Source organism: Quercus suber, unplaced genomic scaffold (genome assembly GCF_002906115.3).
Source record: "Quercus suber isolate HL8 unplaced genomic scaffold, Cork oak 2.0 scaffold_196, whole genome shotgun sequence".
Taxonomy (NCBI): domain Eukaryota; kingdom Viridiplantae; phylum Streptophyta; class Magnoliopsida; order Fagales; family Fagaceae; genus Quercus; species Quercus suber.
The window spans coordinates 735,643-754,851 of NW_027069654.1; the positions used below are offsets into that span (position 1 = coordinate 735,643).

Consider the following 19,209-nt stretch of genomic DNA (forward strand, 5'->3'; position numbering starts at 1 on the left):
ATCCTCTCAATTAGGTTCAATTAGAGAGTGACCATTTGGAAATCTGTATTTGCTTTAATCCTTGAGGGACTGCTAAGTACACTGTGAAAAGATGTGTCGTATTTTTATTAAATCTTTTAACACCTAATTTTAGTATGTTCATATAGAATGACAATGGATTTTTAGATAGAGCTTCCATTTGAATCCTCTAAGCCCTCAACTATGCGATTAGGTTGATATAGGAGAAAATCCAACCAAACAGATGCACGAGAAAATATCTAATCATTAAAAAAAAAAAAAAGGACCCTAGATCAACACAGTGCTCAAATGCCTCATCTAAGTGTCACAATAATATCTCATCATCTATGAACTTTTATATGAGTATTAGACAGTGAGCTCTAGGCACTTGTGGTATGTTCCACAAGAGGTTGAGAAATAAAGAAACCAGATACTGGTTTCTATTGTGGCACAAGACTATGTGTTCCTAGACTTTCTCGGAGGAAAATGTGAAAAGTTGGAGGAGGTTGACATGGTTTCTGTGACTGTGAGAGCAACCCTTAAGGAAGACAAAGAGGTGGAGATGATAAACGACAATTTCCAAGGCATTAATAGGCGGGGTCAGTAGAGGGGTGTGGCTCATCAATAGAGAGGTTTATTTTATTTTATTTAAAACTCTGTTCTATTTAGTTTGCTTTTGTGATTCACCATGTATTGGTGGTCACGGTATATTATGGATTGACCCTCTCGAGTAAAATTTTGTATGTGACGCAGGCTATCGAAAATCAAACTCATCTTCCTTGGAAATGTAAAGCTTAAATGCCAAAATAAAATTTTGAAATTAATGTTCAATTTTAGCATCGGGGCTAATTGGTTCACTCTCTGTCATGCTTTGTAAATTATTGTTTCAGTTTTATATGCCTAAGCTACCTCAGGTGTCATAGGTCTAAATATAATGCGGGTGGGACTCAAAGCATTAGCATTAGCATTAGCATTAATGCAGATTTCATTAATTCATTAACACTAGTCCACTTGTTTAATGCAGATTTCATTAAACCTGCAAAATACAATCTACTCCCATATCGGTTGTAGATTTGACATTAACAAGCAAATCTCTACCACTTTGTTTTGCTGCTTTTATAAGTACCAAAACAACCATTACCGTTTTAAATAGAGATTAAATTCTATAAAAATGTGGCTTAAACCCAAGTTTTACAACTTTCAATCTCAACATGTCATATCATCATCACATATTTAAAAATAGACACAATCACACCTAATCAATTATAACACCCATCTGAAAATCCAATCCAACCAAAAGTTTATTAAAATGTTATTAAGTGTAGTAAAATGTATTTGAGTTTTAAGTAAAAAGCTAATATTGCAATCTTTTATTGGATAGTATAAAAGTAAAACATGGGGTTTACACCGATCCTTACCCTTACCAAATTTGAACTCTTTTAAATAATAGAATAGACCTGTGTTCAAATCTCATACAATGGATAAATAAATAAATAAGCCACCACTGATAGAGGAAAAATTGAGTAAAGAGGCAACCCTCCTGCAGCTGAAAGCCTGAAACCAATAATACCAACAGACTGCTTTAATTTTCATTTTTCCCGCTAGAGGGAAAAAAAAAAAAAAAAACAAAAACAAAAACAAAACCCTTAAAACTATCAAAAGCCACGCAAGGAATTTCTTCATTATCTCTCCCATCGCCAAATGAATAATAATTTCAATTATCCAATCCCAACCAAAAGTCAACTTCATCATTAGTAAGAAGATAAATCCCAAAAGTGCAACCAAACACAAGTTTGGCTAGATACAAGTAACTCTTCATAATCAAATCAATTTCATAATTAAAAAAATATATTGAGTACCAATAATCTCTTTCTTATCATGCACGTCAACTCAAGGCAGAAGAAAACTTCATCATATACCAATGAATGGCCCAGCACGCAGACAGGTTTCACTGGCTTATATTTTGGTAGCTTATTTGCTTAAAGGTGAGGAAAAAAAATGGCTTTAACAAGCTAAGCTTATTTGCTAAAAGTCATATCAATTTCTTCCTCACCCTTAAGTTCTATCTGAAAGGATTCTAAACTGCTAATTTTCATGTAATTCACAAAGTTGTTCAATTGTGATCAAATTGAATTTAAAGTCATCAGTCAAAGAGACAATATGATTCATGGTTACTTACCAGTACCACCTAAAAAAATAAAAAAGAACGATTCACAGTCATTCTGAAGTTAAATAAACAGCAAACTTGACGGACATGGTCCATCTCCAACATCAATGACAAATTAGTTTTGCTACATCCTATTCCCTTTACAAATCATTTCCCTCTTGTGCTACGTTAACACACTTCAGAGCAACATATTGATTGATCCTCTCACTAGGAGGTTCAATCTTGATTTCCTTGCAAACAGGGTCATGATTAACTAAGCATGATTCTTACTAATTATGGAGGAATGGCAATTGTGCCTGTGGCAGCTGTTGTGGCAGATGCGGCTGTGGCAGCTGTTGTGGCAGAAGTGCCTGCTGATGCTGTGGTAGCTGTTGTGGCAGTTGTGGTGGTGGCTGTTGAGACTCGATTAGTAGCGGTCCACTAATGTCCATTGTTGCAAGCCCTTCTAACTCTTGAATTGCCGCCACTGCACTGATTGCGCTTTCGTTGGTTATCTGAGGCTTTAGCACACCAACAGCTTCCTTCACCTTAGATTGCTGCAAATAACACATTCATAGCATAAATACAAATTCACTATAATATAAAATAAAACTGCCGGTGGCCATAAGAATAATCTAACTTACAACATATTCCAGTTTCCTCTTAATATCTTCATAGGCGACCCGCTGTGTATCAGATGCTGTATACATGGCCAACGCTGCATTCTTTTTTCTCAAAATGGTAAAAGGCCAAATGAGAATAAATTCAACACATAAACACCACCACAAAAATTAAATTTAGACAAAGATAAATCAAATTGCAAGTCTAATTCCACATATAAACTTCACAAAATTAATAGTTTAACAAGATGCAATAGTTAAACAAAAATCACTTTGAACAACTTAAAATAAACTCACATTGTAAACTGCATTCTCCATAATTACATCATTCTATTCTCCATAATTTCTTGTGTACAATATAACAACATGATACTCCATAAGAAAAAAAATTCTCATACCCTTCAAACATATACTAGTATACTACAATTTTTGGCCATGCAAGGAGAATATTTCAAATAGAACACAAATTACAAATAAAATAGAATACTTCTAAACCTTTAACATGGTAATATTTTCCTTCACCTCAAAAACTTATGTGCCACAATATTATAAGGTGTTGTGTCAACTAAAACAAAACAAAAAACAAAAAAAAATCATATTACCTTCTTAGGCCGACCCACGGGCCTTCCGGTGCGGTTCTTGGGCTTGGGCTTGAGCTTCTGTGGCCTACCGGCAATGGGAAGGCCAACTTTAGCAGGTCGGCCGCGCCGCTTAATGGGCTGCTGCAGGACTGCAGTACCACCACCAAGCCCAAATCCAAAACCATAAGCAGGCATATGCACCGTCCCGGGTGCGGCGGCGTCCTTCTTCGGCCTGCCCCTTGGCCTCCCACTTGCTGCTGCTGCTGCTGCAGCTGCTGCGGCTGCTGCTCCAGCTCCTCCTCCTCCTCCTACATTTGGTGCAGCATTGGGTGGTGCAACAACTGCCACTGGTGGTGGTACTGCTGCTGCTGCTACATTATTAGCAAAAGGAATAACCATAGTCTTGAGCTGGGCCTTAGGTGGGCGCCCACGGCCTCTCTTAAGCCCATTAGGGCCCAATACGCCCGTCACTGACTTGGGCTTAGGAGGACGCCCTGGAGTCTTCTTACCTAACCTTGCCATGTTCTTCATTCCAAGAGGCACAGGAGGACGGCCTCTTCCCTTCTTGACGTTGGGCCCAGGCCCAGGCTGCCCCTCCGGCCCAGACTTCCGGGGACGGCCGGGACGTCTCTTGACGTTGGGCTCGTCGACGAGCCCAAGAGCAACCAAAACGGGCTGCGCATTGGGCTGCTGCTGCTGCTGCTGAGGAATGGGCTGAGAATGAGAGATGGGAGCGGTGGTGTTATTGGTATCGAGCTTGGGCTTGGGAGGGCGGCCGCGGGGACGGGCTTGGGCTTGGGCTTGGGCCTGGGCCTTGGGAGGCCCAGGAATAGAAGGAAGAGATGTAGAAGTAGCAGCTGCAGGATCAGATCTAGGGAGCTTGTAAGACTTCTTGACCATGACGAGATGACCAGTGTTCTTCAAGCGCTTGAGATTGTGAGTCAACAGGGCCGAGTGAGTGGGTGGGAGGTCCGAGTAGACTCGCTCTATGTATTTCGCTATGGCTCGCCTACTCGACCCATTTCTCTCCTTCAGAGCTGCTATGGCTGCATATATCATCTACAATAAAAACAAACAATAAAATTTATTACCCAAAAAATTAAAGTGTGAAGTGTGTGGAGTGAGTTATCGAGTGGTCCGGTACCTCAGCGTAAGGAGGGTGATTGTGATTGTGATTGTGGGGAGCGGCGGCGGCAGCGGTGTGATTATGATTGAGGGTTTGGGGGATATTTGGGGGAGCGGGTGCGGGTGCGGGTGCGGGTGCGGAAGCATGAGCTATGTGGTTGAGAGCAGCAGCAGCTTCGGCGGTGATCATGGTGGGGACCACGGCGGATGTGGGCGTGGGGGCCACGGGTACCATGTTGGGAGCGGTGACGTAGGCGGCAGAAGGCGGCGGCGGCGGAGGATGAGGATGAGGAAACGGAACCTGAGGTATCGGCTCCATGAGAGAGAGATAGATTTACTCGGAACAAGAGGAGAGAGAGAAGAGAGGAAAGGGGGATTTCTAAATTTTTCTTTCTTTCTTTCTTTTTTTTTTTTTTTTTGGTTTTTGTAATTTGCAATTTCTATTTGGTTCTTTTAAAGAAAGAGAAAAAGGGGATTTTGATTTTCGAGAGAGAAATTGGGTTAGGTGCTGAGGTGGTATCGTGAGTGAGTGAATGGGGAATTGGGAAGGGAAAGGAAAGAGAGAGAGAGAAATTAAGGAACGGTGGTGTCTTTTACTGCCAAATGATGGATATGATGGGATTCGAACTAAATCCAACCGTTGAGGTTCACTCTTCGATGACGTGGTCTACATCTGTCTTTCTCTCTTGTTTTTTTTCTCTTTTTTTCTTTTTTTATTACTATTTATTTATCTTACTTAAAGTTTTTTTTGCACTTCAGCTCCCTTATTTTGACCAATTTCTGTTTGGTTCTTTTTCACTTGGGGCTTTATTTCAAGTTTAATACTATTCTCTTGTGGATGTGGTTTTGGTATATTGTAAAGGGTAATGAGCAATTGTTAATAAACCATAATAGGGAAGTTTTGACACAAATTTCATGAAAAATATAAAAAGATGTTAATAACATTTATTATTTTATTATTTTCTCAATAAAATATTTCTAAAAGTAGTTCATAAACCAATGTCTTAGGACATTACCGCATTCGTCAACATTTCTCTATTATATAAAAAAAAAAGATAAATGCAACACCTGCCGATTGGATTCTCACCTTACTAGTCAATTTGAAAAGTTTATGTGAAATTGGCAAAACTCAAACATTAGAAAACCAAGTCCCCAAATAAATAAATAAAAACATTAGAAAACAAAGGTGTGTCACCAGACCAAAGAAGTTCTATGACTCCAATCATTACTAAATCAATAATGATACATAAATTCTGATCTATCAAAACTTACCAAATAAGAATAAAAAAAATAATTCTGAAGTAATCTAATATAAAGATTCGTACCGGCTTAACTCAAAACACTTAAGTGCCTTTTTCCTAAATCACATGGCACTGATAAACAAGAAAGTGTTCTCAAACTATTCTCTTTTTTTTTTTTCTTTTTTTCTTTTTTTGGTAAAGTCTTTTCAAATAATCTCATTTTCAAAAAGTTAAAAATTGAGTTGTAAGATAGGAAAATTAACAAATAAAAATAAAAATAAAATCTCAACTGTAAAATTGACTATTTTTTTTTTTTCAAAGTGAAATTGATAAATCTTTTTTACACGTTTTACATTGTCAAATAATATGCCCGCTATTGTCAAACTCAATTCATCTACCTTTGATGTTACATTCCAGTACTGCACTTTGGATTCCAATATTTCACACAAAAGTCACTACTCTAGCTGACGCAATTTTTTCTTTTCTTTCATGTCTTATGCCTTAAGAATAATGGCGGCTTTATGAAATTTTTCCAAGGTAATTTATCTAATAAAAAAGGAATTTGAATATATCAATATCACAAAAAAAGTAAATTACAAATACATGAAATTTTACAATTTCTTTATATTAAAAAAAAAACAAATTAAAAAAGAATTGACAAGAGATAAAGTGAAAATTTAAAATACTATATGAGAGTAATAAAGTGAGAGAGAGTCTAAAATGATGATAGAAAAAAGAAAAATGGAGAAAGTGTATGTGTGTGAGAGAGAGAGAGAGAGAGAGGCAGTAAGCGATGAATAATACCTACTGCGATTGCAAGCCAAGGCGAATAGAGATGTTGCAACTACAAAGCCAAAAAGAGTAAAGTTATTGGCAACGAAGAAGAGAACTCACAGCCACAATATCTCTCTTAATACTATATTTTTAAGAAAAATGAAATTAGAAATTATTTTTATGAAATGGGTTGGACAAGTTACGAATCTAAATTATTAGAGATTTTTATTTTTTGTTTTTGAACGGACTTTTTGTTAAATATTTTGTTCATTTGTTGTTGTTTGATATAATCTTATTGTTGTCTAAACTATTTTTGTTGTTATTTGAGCTAATATTTATTATTTTTATTTGGGTTTTTTATTTTAATTTTTTGTTAAAAGAGTTAAGGTTTATGTTTGGAGGATCAATATTTTAAAATAAAATTTAAAAAAAAAAAAAACCCAAATTCTTTGAATTCTAAAGTGAGAGTGTTAAATATATTTTTTTAGGTAGAAAAATTAGTTAGTTTTAAAATAATTGTGTATATAAATTATTATCTTTTTTGCAAGTCAGGGTGTAAATGAACACCCTAAGCTCCAAGTAAAGATGCCCCTACTCAGCAAGGGCGGAGCTAGAGGGGGTCGAGGGGGGGCACCTGCCCCTCCTGTCTCCTCCCAAAAAAGTCCTCATATTTTTCTATAAAGCAAGCCATACCCCTAATATGGAATAAATAAATAAATAAAATACACATTTTTATTTGAGAAAGTTTAAAAATGCAACAAATTTTCACAATATTTTTACAAAACTCTTATTTTTAGTTGAGATGCATCTCAAAATAGATATATTTTATTTTTATTTTGACCAATGATATACTGATATTTTAATTTATTGTCAAAAAATTTTGAGATTTTGTTGTATTACTCAAACAACTCCTCCCACTTTAAACAATGAGCCCGACACAAAATAAATGCCACTGCCACCAAACATGTTTAGACTTTTGACCAATTTGGCAATTTCAATCCTTTTTCTTTTTACTTATTCAAATTTCTTTCCTTTCAATTTAGTTTAACCACGTGGAACTCAAACTTTACACAAAATAGTAATAATAATAATAATAATATCTTGTATGGCACTAAAGCAATAAAGTATCCATTATTTACTTCTCCTTCGTTTCTTGCATTTTCATTGTTTCAAAATTTGATTTTTATCATAAATCTAAATTTTAAATAATTAGAAGAATAGAGAAAGAAAAGTTGAAATTTATTTTCTCAATTTATTTTGAGGAATCAAATTAAATGTCTAAACTTGATGTATATAGATTAATCTCTTACTTTGATGATTGATCGTCAGGAATGTTTTACGATTGTTTAGTTATTTTACAATTATTTAAATTTTAATAGATTTTGTATGACAATTATTGTTGTTTATAATTTTATTATTAATTTCGATTAATAGTTTTAGGCTCTTTTTTTATTTTTTAATCTTACCCCCCTTCAACTGAAATCTTGGCTCCGCCACTGCTACTCAGGAACCATATTCTCTTTCTTATATACCCTAAATGGACTTTTATATTGCTTGTATATTGTCTCCATCCGAGCATATCACTTTTTTGTTAAATGTTTTTCCTACCTGGATATGTTGTATGCTCATCTAATAGTGAACCTACATGCGTTGGTTGTGTATATATTGGTGTATACAAGTGTAGGTTGTAATATTTTTGAATAAAAGGATAGAGAAAAAATTAAATTAAAATACAAAGTTTAAGTGGCTTTCTTAAATGAGCCTAGGCCCGCTCGACCAAGGCCACAATGTGATTGGCTAACAAAGTGCATCAATAGCAAATGAGTGCTTCAATTAGCAAACAGAAAGTTTGATTCAACACTTACTCGAGCCCACTCGAGCAACATCGAGCAAAGGGGGAGTGGTGTACAAGCAAGGATGAGTGGATACAAGTGAGGTCAGGCGGATGCTCACTTGATACTTTCCTAACATTCGCTTGAGTGAGATCATAAATCTCACTCGAGCGAGACAGTTACATAATGCTCATATTTTGTAGAATTCTATAAATAAATTAAAAAAAGAGGCAATATTTTTTTTTCTCAAAAGGCTAGTAACAACCAAGGTGCAAAATTTAAGGCTTGTATTTACCGAAGTGACTTTCAAGAGGTGTTTTTTCATGGACCGTTCATCATTGTATATAAATATCGGTAATATATATTACACATTTTTACACCATTTGACAAATTCATATAATTCTACAAGATTGTTACTTGTAGAATTATGGCTTGGTTGTATCATGGAGACATATTTTCTAGTAACCCTATAGAAAACTATTGTATGGGGTGGGGGGAGTATTGTCTTAATGATAGAGAATTCATTCGTGACTCTAAGCTTTTAAATTTTCTTGTTTTCTTTCATTGTTTACTTCATAATCCCTAACATGTACCGATATATATTGATTTGTCTCTCGAGAACCTTTAACTTATTGGTATTTTTTTAAAATTTCTTTAGGCTCCTAAGATAAGAATGTAGCTTTGATCAAAATTCGGTTCCACCCAATGTGGTCGATATCGTACCGTACCAGCCGGTACCATCAGTATGTACCATACCGATAGGTGCACCGATACTAAAACGTCAACATTTCAAACTGATATAAATATCGGTTGTACCGACTATGTACCGGGCATACCAGCCAATTTCGAGGATTTCAGCCAATACCAAGCGTACCGGCTAGTACAGAAATAAGCTTCTTCTTTTCTTTTCTTTTTTCTTTTTAGTTTTCAAATTTTTGAATATTTGTAAGGGCAAAATGGTAATTTACTTACATTAACTTATTAGTATCATTTGTTTTCTTAGTAAGCTAAAGTCTAAAACCATGAATAATTTGTTATGAATTGAGGTAATGTTTTATGATAAACTTTTATTTTTGTTATAATATATATATATATATATATATTTATTTATTTATTTAAAATTTGTTATGAATTGAGGTAATGTTTTATGATAAACTTTTATTTTTGTTATAATATATATATATATATTTATTTATTTATTTATTTATAAATATAAAAAATAGCGGTAAACCTGAAACGGTATACCGGTATTGACCAGTACCGAAATATATCGTTCCACTGATCAAACCGGTACAGCCTCCGGTACGAGATTGACTTCCTTGGTTCCACCGCCTTTGTCTCTTTGTCTATGAGTTAGCTCACCGTAGCTTCTTATTTGTGATGGGTGAACGTACATTATATATGGACAGATGGCATAGGCAACTATTTATCTTTCTAGATCTTCACTATGAGCATGCTTTTAATATGATCCTCCAAATTAAAGATGATGCATATATAGTTTAATTGGGGTTTCATAAATGAGCAATTAGGAACATATTTAGATATTAGGACTCAATGTGGGTATTGTTCATAAACATAGAATGGAGATTGAGTAGAAAGGTTGATGTAGGTGTATATGAATAGCAGATTTAGCTAAAATAGGAAAAGGTAGCTTAGATTGGACTAAAACTCTATTGATAACGATGTTAATGCCCTGAAGAAAGGAGAGGAACGAAATAGAAAAAGGAAAAAAAAAAAAAAAAAAGGAATGGAATGAAAAGGAAATTAATTAAATATTAATCTCATTATCTCTTCAAAATAAAAATTGATCTCATTATTGTTTGGATGTTTGAAAATAACGAAATGAGATGGATAGAGCATCCCCATCAGTATGTGCATAAATGTGCAAAATGGAAAAAAGTCACTAATTTTACACATTTTGAGCAAAAAAACACCTACATCAGTGGGTGTAAACTTGTGTATAAATGCACGTTACGATAGTAACTATGCAACTTTACACAGTTACTGTAGCATGTGTATTTAATATCTTAATAATTTTTTCTCTCTCCTCTCTACCTAACTCTCACCTCCCTCTCTCTCAGGCGCACAACACAGCTCTCTCTTTCTCTCATGTCATCAATCTTTCTTCCTCTAGCTTCCGCTGATCACCACTGCCATCGATGAGAATGAGGTCGAGCAAGCCGAGTCACCGAATGAGTCTGTCACCTACAACACGAACGAAGTTCTCCGACGGGTTTGTCGCCTAGAATCCATGGGTTTTGATCCATTTTTGGTTGAGCTTGATCCATCTTTTTTCGCCTCATCAATCTTTTTTTTTTTTTTTTACTGGTTTTCTTTGGGATTCTGGTGTGATTGGCTTGTGTGGATTCCGACGTCGATCTTGTTGCATGGTGGGAGGCCAAAGGTGTCGATCTTTAGAGAGATGGTGGCTGATGATGGTGGTTGTGTGAGTTGTGTTGGGTTAAAGAAATTAATATTTTATTTGAATAAACGTGTATAATAGACAAATTGATGTGGGTATTTTGTAAAAATAGGTGTGTAAAATAGAAAAAATAGGTTTTAGTTGTGCAAAATGGAAATTTTTTTGCACATACTGATGTGGTTGCTCTAATATTGTGTGGGAGTTATTAAAGCCTTAAAAGGGAAATAAGTGGGAAAAAAATTAGTAGGAGTATAATCATTTAAAAAACAAAAAAGGGTATTATGGAGACTTTCATTCCTTCCAATTCCTCTCATTTTTTGAGAAATTGAAAATTGGGGTTAAGATGGAAAAGAATCATTCCAATCAAGGAAATGAAAAGAATATTCTTAGAAGAAAAAAAAAAAAAAAAAAAAAACTCTATTCATTTCATTCACTCACATCCCTCTTATATAAACAAACTGTGTTTTCCCCAAAAAAAAAAAAAAAAAAAAAAAAACGAAACTAAACTGTAATGCTCCCTGCATGCTTTGCTAATAATGGCATGTAGTGGAAGTGTGTAGGTCTCTAAACCCTAATCAATCTTTGCCCTTTTTGGCTCCCACGTATCCTCCTATTTAATTTAATGCACTCTCTTTTACTACTGCTTATTTTGCTGAAACTAAAAACTTATTACTAAAAGTACTGTATATAAAGGTAAAAGTTAGTTAAAATAGTACAATGAAGCCTATAATTAGTACCAAAAAGTGTAATATGACCCATAAATAATAGCAAAAATAAACTTAATAGTGAAATAATTTATAATTTTCATTACTTTTCAAACACACACTCCCCCCCCCCCCCCCCAAAAAAGAGTTGTCGGATTAAAAGAGCGTCATGTCATCCAAGATAAGGTTCCGTTGACCCTAACCAAAATAAATTTGAACAGAGCTATATAACTAGAACAATACAAAAGGTTAGCAAGTAACATTAAATGCAATTAAAAGAACATGGAGTCATGGACCAAATCAAAATATCGATGAGTTGTAGGGCCATAGCTATATATTAGTCCTTTTTTTTTTTAAGTAAATATAAAAATTTAATGAAGATTTAAGCTTACATGTCATGCCTACGCATGGCATGTTATTCAATGGAAGTGTCTTCTACGTTGTAGGCTAAGGCATAACCTACAACGTAGAAGGCACTTCCATTGAATAACATGCCATGCGTAGGCATGACATGTAAGCTTAAATTTTCATTAAATTTTTATATTTACTTAAAATATATATATATATGGGTAAAATACAATTAACATCTTACAACTTGAGCTGATACAAGCGCACTTCAACACATTTTAAAATTAATTAACTTGGGATGCATTTGGTACGCTGAATGAAAATTATGACATAAATTGTAATCTTTATTACTATGAATAAAATATGTTGTAATGTAATAATTAAATATATTCATAAGTTTAGTTGTGAGTTATATTATTAGAATCAAATTTAAGATTTATTTTAGGAAATATCTTACTTATACAATTATATCTTCTAAAAAATTGTTATTTTTTAAATTTAAGAGAGATATATGTTATTTTTTATTTTTATATTTGTTAAATTTATATGGAAAGTTTGTTTATTTGGAAATATATTAAGTTTTGAAACTATTGCACTTATTAAGGAATAGCTAATACAACCTTTTTAAAGATGAATAATTATTCCTCATTTTGAAAAATAGCTACTCATAATGAATGACTATTCATTGTAATAATAATATAACCAAACTAAAGAATAATTAAATTATAAGAATAACTATTACATTACAATGCCTATTACAGTCTACCAAACATGCCATTGATTCTTAATCAGCGTAAAAGAGAGGAGAAAAATGAATAATAATAATTTTGTCAATTTTTAAATATTTTGGACTTGATATTAGCTCAAAGCTAGAGAATGTTAATTGTTAACTGTATTTTACCCCTTTTTTCATGTAGTGCTCTATAATTACACTAAAATTTGTTTGATAAAGACTTATATTAAGATTATTAAAAAATTTATTCTAGGTTAAATTATATCACTAAATTTATTATAAATTATGCCCTTTTGAAGTGGTACTTTGAGATAAGTAACAAGTTTCTCTAATTAAAACTTTATTGCCAAAAGTTTCCATAAATTTATTATTTAACATTTTTTTTTGTTTTTTTTTAATTAAAAATCCATGGTCATACACAATGTTCGTGGTCATGTAATTTAGGGATCACATTATTATCATTAGACAAAATTTAGTTACAAAATTGGTTGTAATCAATATCTTTTTATTGAAGGTGAATTTTGACAAATCCACCATTGGATTACATCTTCTTCTTATATTCTCCATACTTGCAAATTTTTTTGAAAAGTAAATATCAATAGCTATGTTATTAATAAATTATTTAAATTGTAAGTTTTTGTAATTTAAAATTATGCATAAAATATAAATTTATAAATCATACAGTAAATAATATTTAATTGACACAAAATTTGACATGTGTATTAAGAGTATAAAGAACATGCAATTCAACGGTTAGATTTTCAAAATATGTAGTAATGTTTATTTTATTGAGTAAGATAGTAGCTTTATGCTACAACCAATTTTGTAACTAAACTTTTTCCATTATCATTCATCTATTAGTGTACTTGTTTTTATTATTATATGGATGCTTCCTTCTAATGATCACTACAAAGCTTAACTTGGATACTACAGTATTTTTAGACCTAGCTTTCACCGGATATTGAGTTGTCATACAAAATGGCCAATCATAAGTCATGGCATCCTTTTCAATCTATGGTTGTCAAGTAGTGGATAATGTTGAAGTTGCTGAGTTGCTAGCTTGCCGAAGAGTGATAGAATTTTCTATTGAAGTTGGCTTCAAGAATATCGTGATTGAAGGTGATAACGCCAATGTAACAAAGTCCCTAAGTGATAAATTCATTTTCTCTTTCTTCCTTCTCTCTCTTTCGTTATACTTTCTCCTTTTCAAACCCAAAACCCATGGTGGAACACCATCACCAAGCCACCATGGCCAGACCACTATCACAGGCCACCATAACCCACCGCAAGCCACTTGACCAAGCCACACCTCTTTGTCTTCTCTCTATCATGGGTCTCTCAAGTCTGGCTCTCTCCTCTAGCTCGTAGGTCTCTCAAGTCTGGTGTGGGTCATGATGGGTTGATTTATGGTTCATGGGTTATGGGTTTCTCAATGATGGGTTTTGGCTATGGGTATGGGTGGTGTTGGGTTTGCTTGCTAATGGGTTTTGGTGATGTTTTGGCCATGGGTGGTGTTGGGTTTTTTTTTTTTTTTCCTCTCTAGTGGTGGTTAGTTTGATAAGTGTGGGTGTGGTTGAGTTTGTGACTGATGTGGTGGTGGGTTTGATGAGTGTGGGTGTGGTTGGGTTTGTGACTAATGTGGTGGTGTGGGGGGGGGGGTTGTCGTGGTGGTGGTGATTAATGGTGGTGGTCGGTTTGATGAGTGTGGGTGTGGTTGGGTTTTTTCTAGTGTTGCTAATTGGTTATGGTTGTTGGTTGCTTAAGAGAGAGAGAGAGAGAGAGAGAGAGAGAAAAAATAATTAAAAAAATATTTAAATAAAGTGGTAAAAAAGAGAGCTTGGTATAATAAATAAAGTAGTTTTTAAGATGGTAAAATGAGATTTTTTGTTGAAAGTGGATGCTAATGCTCTAACAACCCAAAGTCCTCATGGTTCTTGGCATGGACATGATCTTCTCGACATCCAAAATTTGCTAGTACGTGGATCTTACTTAGTTTTTGGTGAATAGTATGAGAAGATAGACTAATTTTGTGGCTCATTCTCTAACCAGTTATACCAGGCATATTTCTGCTCATGTATTCTGGATTAATTGAGGATTCTCCTCCTTTAGCTTTGAAAGCTTTATACTTTGATTTAGTTCATTTCTAGAATGGAAATTTATGGTTCCCGTTTCAAAACAAAAAAAAAAAAAAATCACCAATTCCCTTTTTTTTTTTTAATTTTTATTTTATGATCATGTTCGTTATTTATTTGGCAAAGAGTTATGATTAGGGAAACACTTACAAACAAAATATGATTAGTTTTTAGTTTTTATTTTTTTAATTTTTTTTAAAAACTTTTTCCGGAGAATACGGTTAGTTTCATTTCAAATAAAATAAAGACAACCTATTTTACTGTTCAAATTTTATTTCTGATCCGACTTTAATATGATTTTCTTATATCTAACTATTTCTATGATGCTACCCACAGATACATGATTATATTGGTAATATTATCCTTACAAACTAGCTTATTCTTATATGCAACTGGTTTTATTTCTTAATAACCCTTCTCTTGGATTTCAATAAAAACATTAAAAAAAAAAAAAAAAAAGGTTTACCCTTCCAAAAAGATTCCATTTTTTCATACAACGAAATTTCAAAAGCTGGTTTGAGGTGGACCCTACTTGTCATATAATACAAAGCGTACCCCTCCACCAATCAATCCGCCACATTTACGTGGACTGCAAACCATACTGCCACGCTACAAGAGCAGACTGGAACTAAATAGGACCTTCAAAGGCCTCTCTGGTCATTAAAACCCCAAAACCAAGGAGCTCAGCTCATTGTCCATTCCTGAAAAAATGTGCAATTGGGGTAATGCCACTCAGGTGCAAGGAGTGGAATGCAGCAATAAACAAAATGACCCAGAAACAGATGCCCACACCATCCTCATGAAAAGGCTCAGAGACACCATTATCAACCTAGCAAGCTCCAAACGAGGACACCCAGTGTCAATGGAGGCAACCAAGCCCATTGAAGCTCTCCTTCACCAAATCTTTCCTGTATTCAAACCCCAGATCACCCTCCTTACTCAGAGGTATAACTATTACAAAAAAAAATCGTTTTTTTTTTTTTTTTCAAATTTATATTGAAAGTTCTCATTTTTTTTTTGGGTTGGGTTTGGTTGCAGATGATACACAAAGCTATTGAAGCATTGGATGAAGGTGAAGGTTCAAGCAAAGCATCAATATCAGCCTTCATTAAGTCAAACTACCATGACTTGCCATGGGCTCATGAGAGTTTCCTCACTTGCCATCTTACCAAGCTGATTGAGAAAGATGAAATCTTTTTGGCTCCTAGCAGCAGTTGCAACATGTTCAGGATACGAAAACATGAAGAGCCTGCAAATAACAACATGAAAAAGAAGGTGATGATGGGTCTGAGATTTTGTCGATCAAGCCTCTTACTACTGTGATGTTTGGCTGAAGAAGTGTGGGAGGCCTTCGAAACCGAAAGAAAGAAAGCGGAGAGGGAGACCACCGAAGAAAGAAGCAGTGATGAAGAGAGGAGGAGAGGAGAGCCGAAGAGGGCAAGGCGTGGTGGTGGTGGCTCCTTGTCCTCCGGTCATGCCTTCCATCCTTGCATGAACACGAGATTATTATTGTTGTGTGTGTGAACTGTGTCCTACTGTCCACTTCTTTTTTGTCTTTATTTGTTTGTTGCTTTTATGATCAAAAGACCTCTTTTCTGTCTCACAACTTGATGAAGTAAATTGTCATTAATGGCAATAAAAGAAGTGAGAGCGAGGCCCGTGGAAAAGTGGTTATCCATTATAACAACTTGCCATATTTTAATAAGTTGAAAATTTGTGTTCATTAATTTAATCATATGTTATATATGTTATAAACAATATACGGTGTTAATCAGGGAAAAAAAAAAAAAAATTTCACCGGACCTGTTGGCCCAAGTGGTACCCGGTCTCCTTAGTGACCTTCAACTCAAAGGTTTGAGCCCCTCATAAACAATACCTAGCAAAAAAAAAAAAAAATCAGGAAAAAATTCAATGAAGCAAGTGAAGGGTGTAAGCCAAATAACATTTTGGCTTTGTCCTTAATTTCTTTTGAATTCTAATGGTTTAATTGCATTTACCCTCAAAACTATACCAATGTAACAATCAAGCAATATCCCCCATTATTGATATAAACTAAATTAATTGCTTGCTAAGTTCTGATAATAAATCTATCATCATCTTTTTTTGCTAAACATTCTATCGTCATCATTATAAAATGGCAGTATCACTTTGATTCATAAATGTAGTGAGTTTACGCTAAGAGATTATCTCTTGGTGTTATAAAAGTAGGGATGGTAATTTTGCCCCATTCTACTTGACCTATCCCTCTCTGTTTCGCCTCATGCAAGTTTTTCCCACCCGCAAAGGTGGTGGGGCGGGGATGGGGCAAGATTTTAGCCCGCATTACAGGGCGGAGCAGGATGGTTTAAATTTTTAGACCCAACATGCCTTGCCTTGCATTGACAAGAGTTAAATTGTAAATTTTTCATACCCTAAAACCCTACTATTTAAACAAATATATCATTAACTTATTTTATTCTACCCAACAAGGCTTTCTTCCTCCTTTTTTTTTTTTTTCTCTAGCAAGGTTGGAAATAAGGTACCAATTTTAACATTTTCTTTTGTCTTTATTATAAACAAATTTATATACTATTGAATCATTAATTTTGTATTATGAGATTTTTGTTTTTGTTGGGATATTGTCTTTTTAAATAATTTAATAATATTATTCAATTTTTGCCAAAAATTAGATTGATTTGATGGGTTAAATTTATTTGTAATTTCAAGTATATTTTTATTAACGAAATATGTTTTATTAAAAACAATTGTAATAGTTGTGGGTAAATTAACAAGAAGTAAAGTTTTACGGGGTGGGGCGGGTCTTTGCAGGCCCTAAAGGCGGGAATGGGGCAAGAAAATTTTTCCCATCATGTGAGGCGGGGTGGGGTGGGGCGGGATGGGGATGGAGTAAGATAAGACCATGTGGAGCAGGAGCGAAGACCTTATCCTTCGGACCCACCCCGCCCTATTGCCATCCCTATATAGAAGTGATTAACGCTCACATCCATGGTGACTTTACAGGGCTTCTAGGTACCAGATCATAACAACCCGACCAACACATAAATTGGGCTCACTACCCTCCCATGGCAACTTGGCATAAGATTGTTTTGGGGTGGGGGGATTCTTTTTGCCCTTTTTATCTCTTCATTTCATCGTAATTTTGTTATTCAAATACCACTATGGTTTGAATAAAATAGATAACTTATTGTATAACTTAGTGTATATTTTTGTTAAATATAGATTTTTTTTTAAAATATTCTTAAATATAGAATTTTCCCTTTTTTTTTTATTTAGAAAATAAATTTATCCATTTGATTTATAGGAAAAAAAAATCATATTTCTAAAATAATAAACGCATAAGTTGTAAAGTTTGGTGGCCTAAACTGATATTGAAAATTGGATTTTCCATTATAAAATGATTAGGGGAAACATTACTTCTCTCTCTTTTTTTCCTTTTTTTGAGAAACAAGTACACGCAAGGGAGAGGAAATATATTCTAATACAAAAAACACCACAAATTCCACTCAAAAGTCATAGTCACTTTTAAGGAAAACATTACTTGACTTTATATTTAAGTGGAGCAAGTGACTTTGATTCTATAGTTTGGAGGGAATGTAATTAGCCCGATTAAAAATTAAATTAGTGGTGGCATTTTTTAACTTTCAAAATTCAACGTAGAATTTACAAAGCAACCCTAAATCATTTTTCCCCTACAATATTCTATCTCATTTTCCATGTACTCAATTTTGAGTTTTCACCCATCCGTTCTTCATCCTTTGTGGTGTTTGGCCAAGGGCTTTATAACTGAATTGACACATTTCCATGCATAAAGTGCATGGGGGTCTGGGGGGAAATGGTTTGAATAGCAGGGTTGGCAATATATTATAATTATCTTTTTTTAAAAAAATTCCTGGTGTTGAAGTCAGTGAGTTGGGTTGATGGGGCTATAAGGTGGTGTGTAAACATCCCATTTTACAACTATCATTTAATATATAAAAAAACAAGGGCAAGGGTAATTTACAATGTAAGGATAAAACTATCATCTTGATCATTAAATAAACAAGAGATTAATAGAAAAAGAAAAAAAAAAGGGGAAATATCTTGGGTGCAAAAATCGACAAGCATATCACAGGATCAAGCCTCTCAAGTTTCAACAAACCAAAATACATTCTTGAAATTAGGGTTAGTTACATGTGATTATGAGTAATTTACTCTAATGCCCCTATTAGATTAAAAAAAAAAAAACTCTTTTGTTTGGTTAAGAAGAAAAATGAGAAGATAGAAAATGTAGTTTGTATAAATTTACTCTCATGTCCTTATTAGATTAAAAAAATAACACATTATATTAATATTAAAAAATTGTGTATGGATGAACATTTCATTTAAAAAAAAAAAAACATAAAAACCCAAATTAGATGGAAAAAAAAAAAAAACATCGGATGGAAAAAAAATGAATGAAGTAACATAAGAAAAAAAAAACTAAAAACAAAAAGAAACAAATTAACAAAACAAAGAAAGAAAGGGAACATAGGTCATCATGAAAAAAACAAACAAACCCAAAAAAGGAGCGTTGGG

At 34.0% G+C, this 19,209-nt stretch overlaps 1 protein-coding gene and 1 non-coding gene across 2 annotated transcripts; one reads left to right on the plus strand and one right to left on the minus strand.

Annotated features, from left to right (window-relative positions):
- Positions 1-2,106: 2,106 nt before the first annotated feature.
- On the minus strand, positions 2,107-5,057 carry LOC112038588 (uncharacterized). The gene is made up of 4 exons (XM_024071411.2): positions 4,489-5,057; positions 3,366-4,403; positions 2,788-2,868; positions 2,107-2,700 (listed from the first exon to the last, which is right to left on the minus strand). Exons 1-4 carry the CDS (start codon positions 4,786-4,788, stop codon positions 2,434-2,436), a joined length of 1,686 nt encoding a protein of 561 aa, XP_023927179.2. The 5' UTR covers positions 4,789-5,057; the 3' UTR covers positions 2,107-2,433.
- A 10,173-nt stretch (positions 5,058-15,230) lies between these two features.
- LOC112038595 (uncharacterized) lies at positions 15,231-16,360 on the plus strand. The gene is made up of 2 exons (XR_010631104.1): positions 15,231-15,600; positions 15,694-16,360. It is a non-coding gene; the product is annotated as an uncharacterized LOC112038595 (transcript).
- The last annotated feature ends 2,849 nt before the right edge of the window (positions 16,361-19,209 follow it).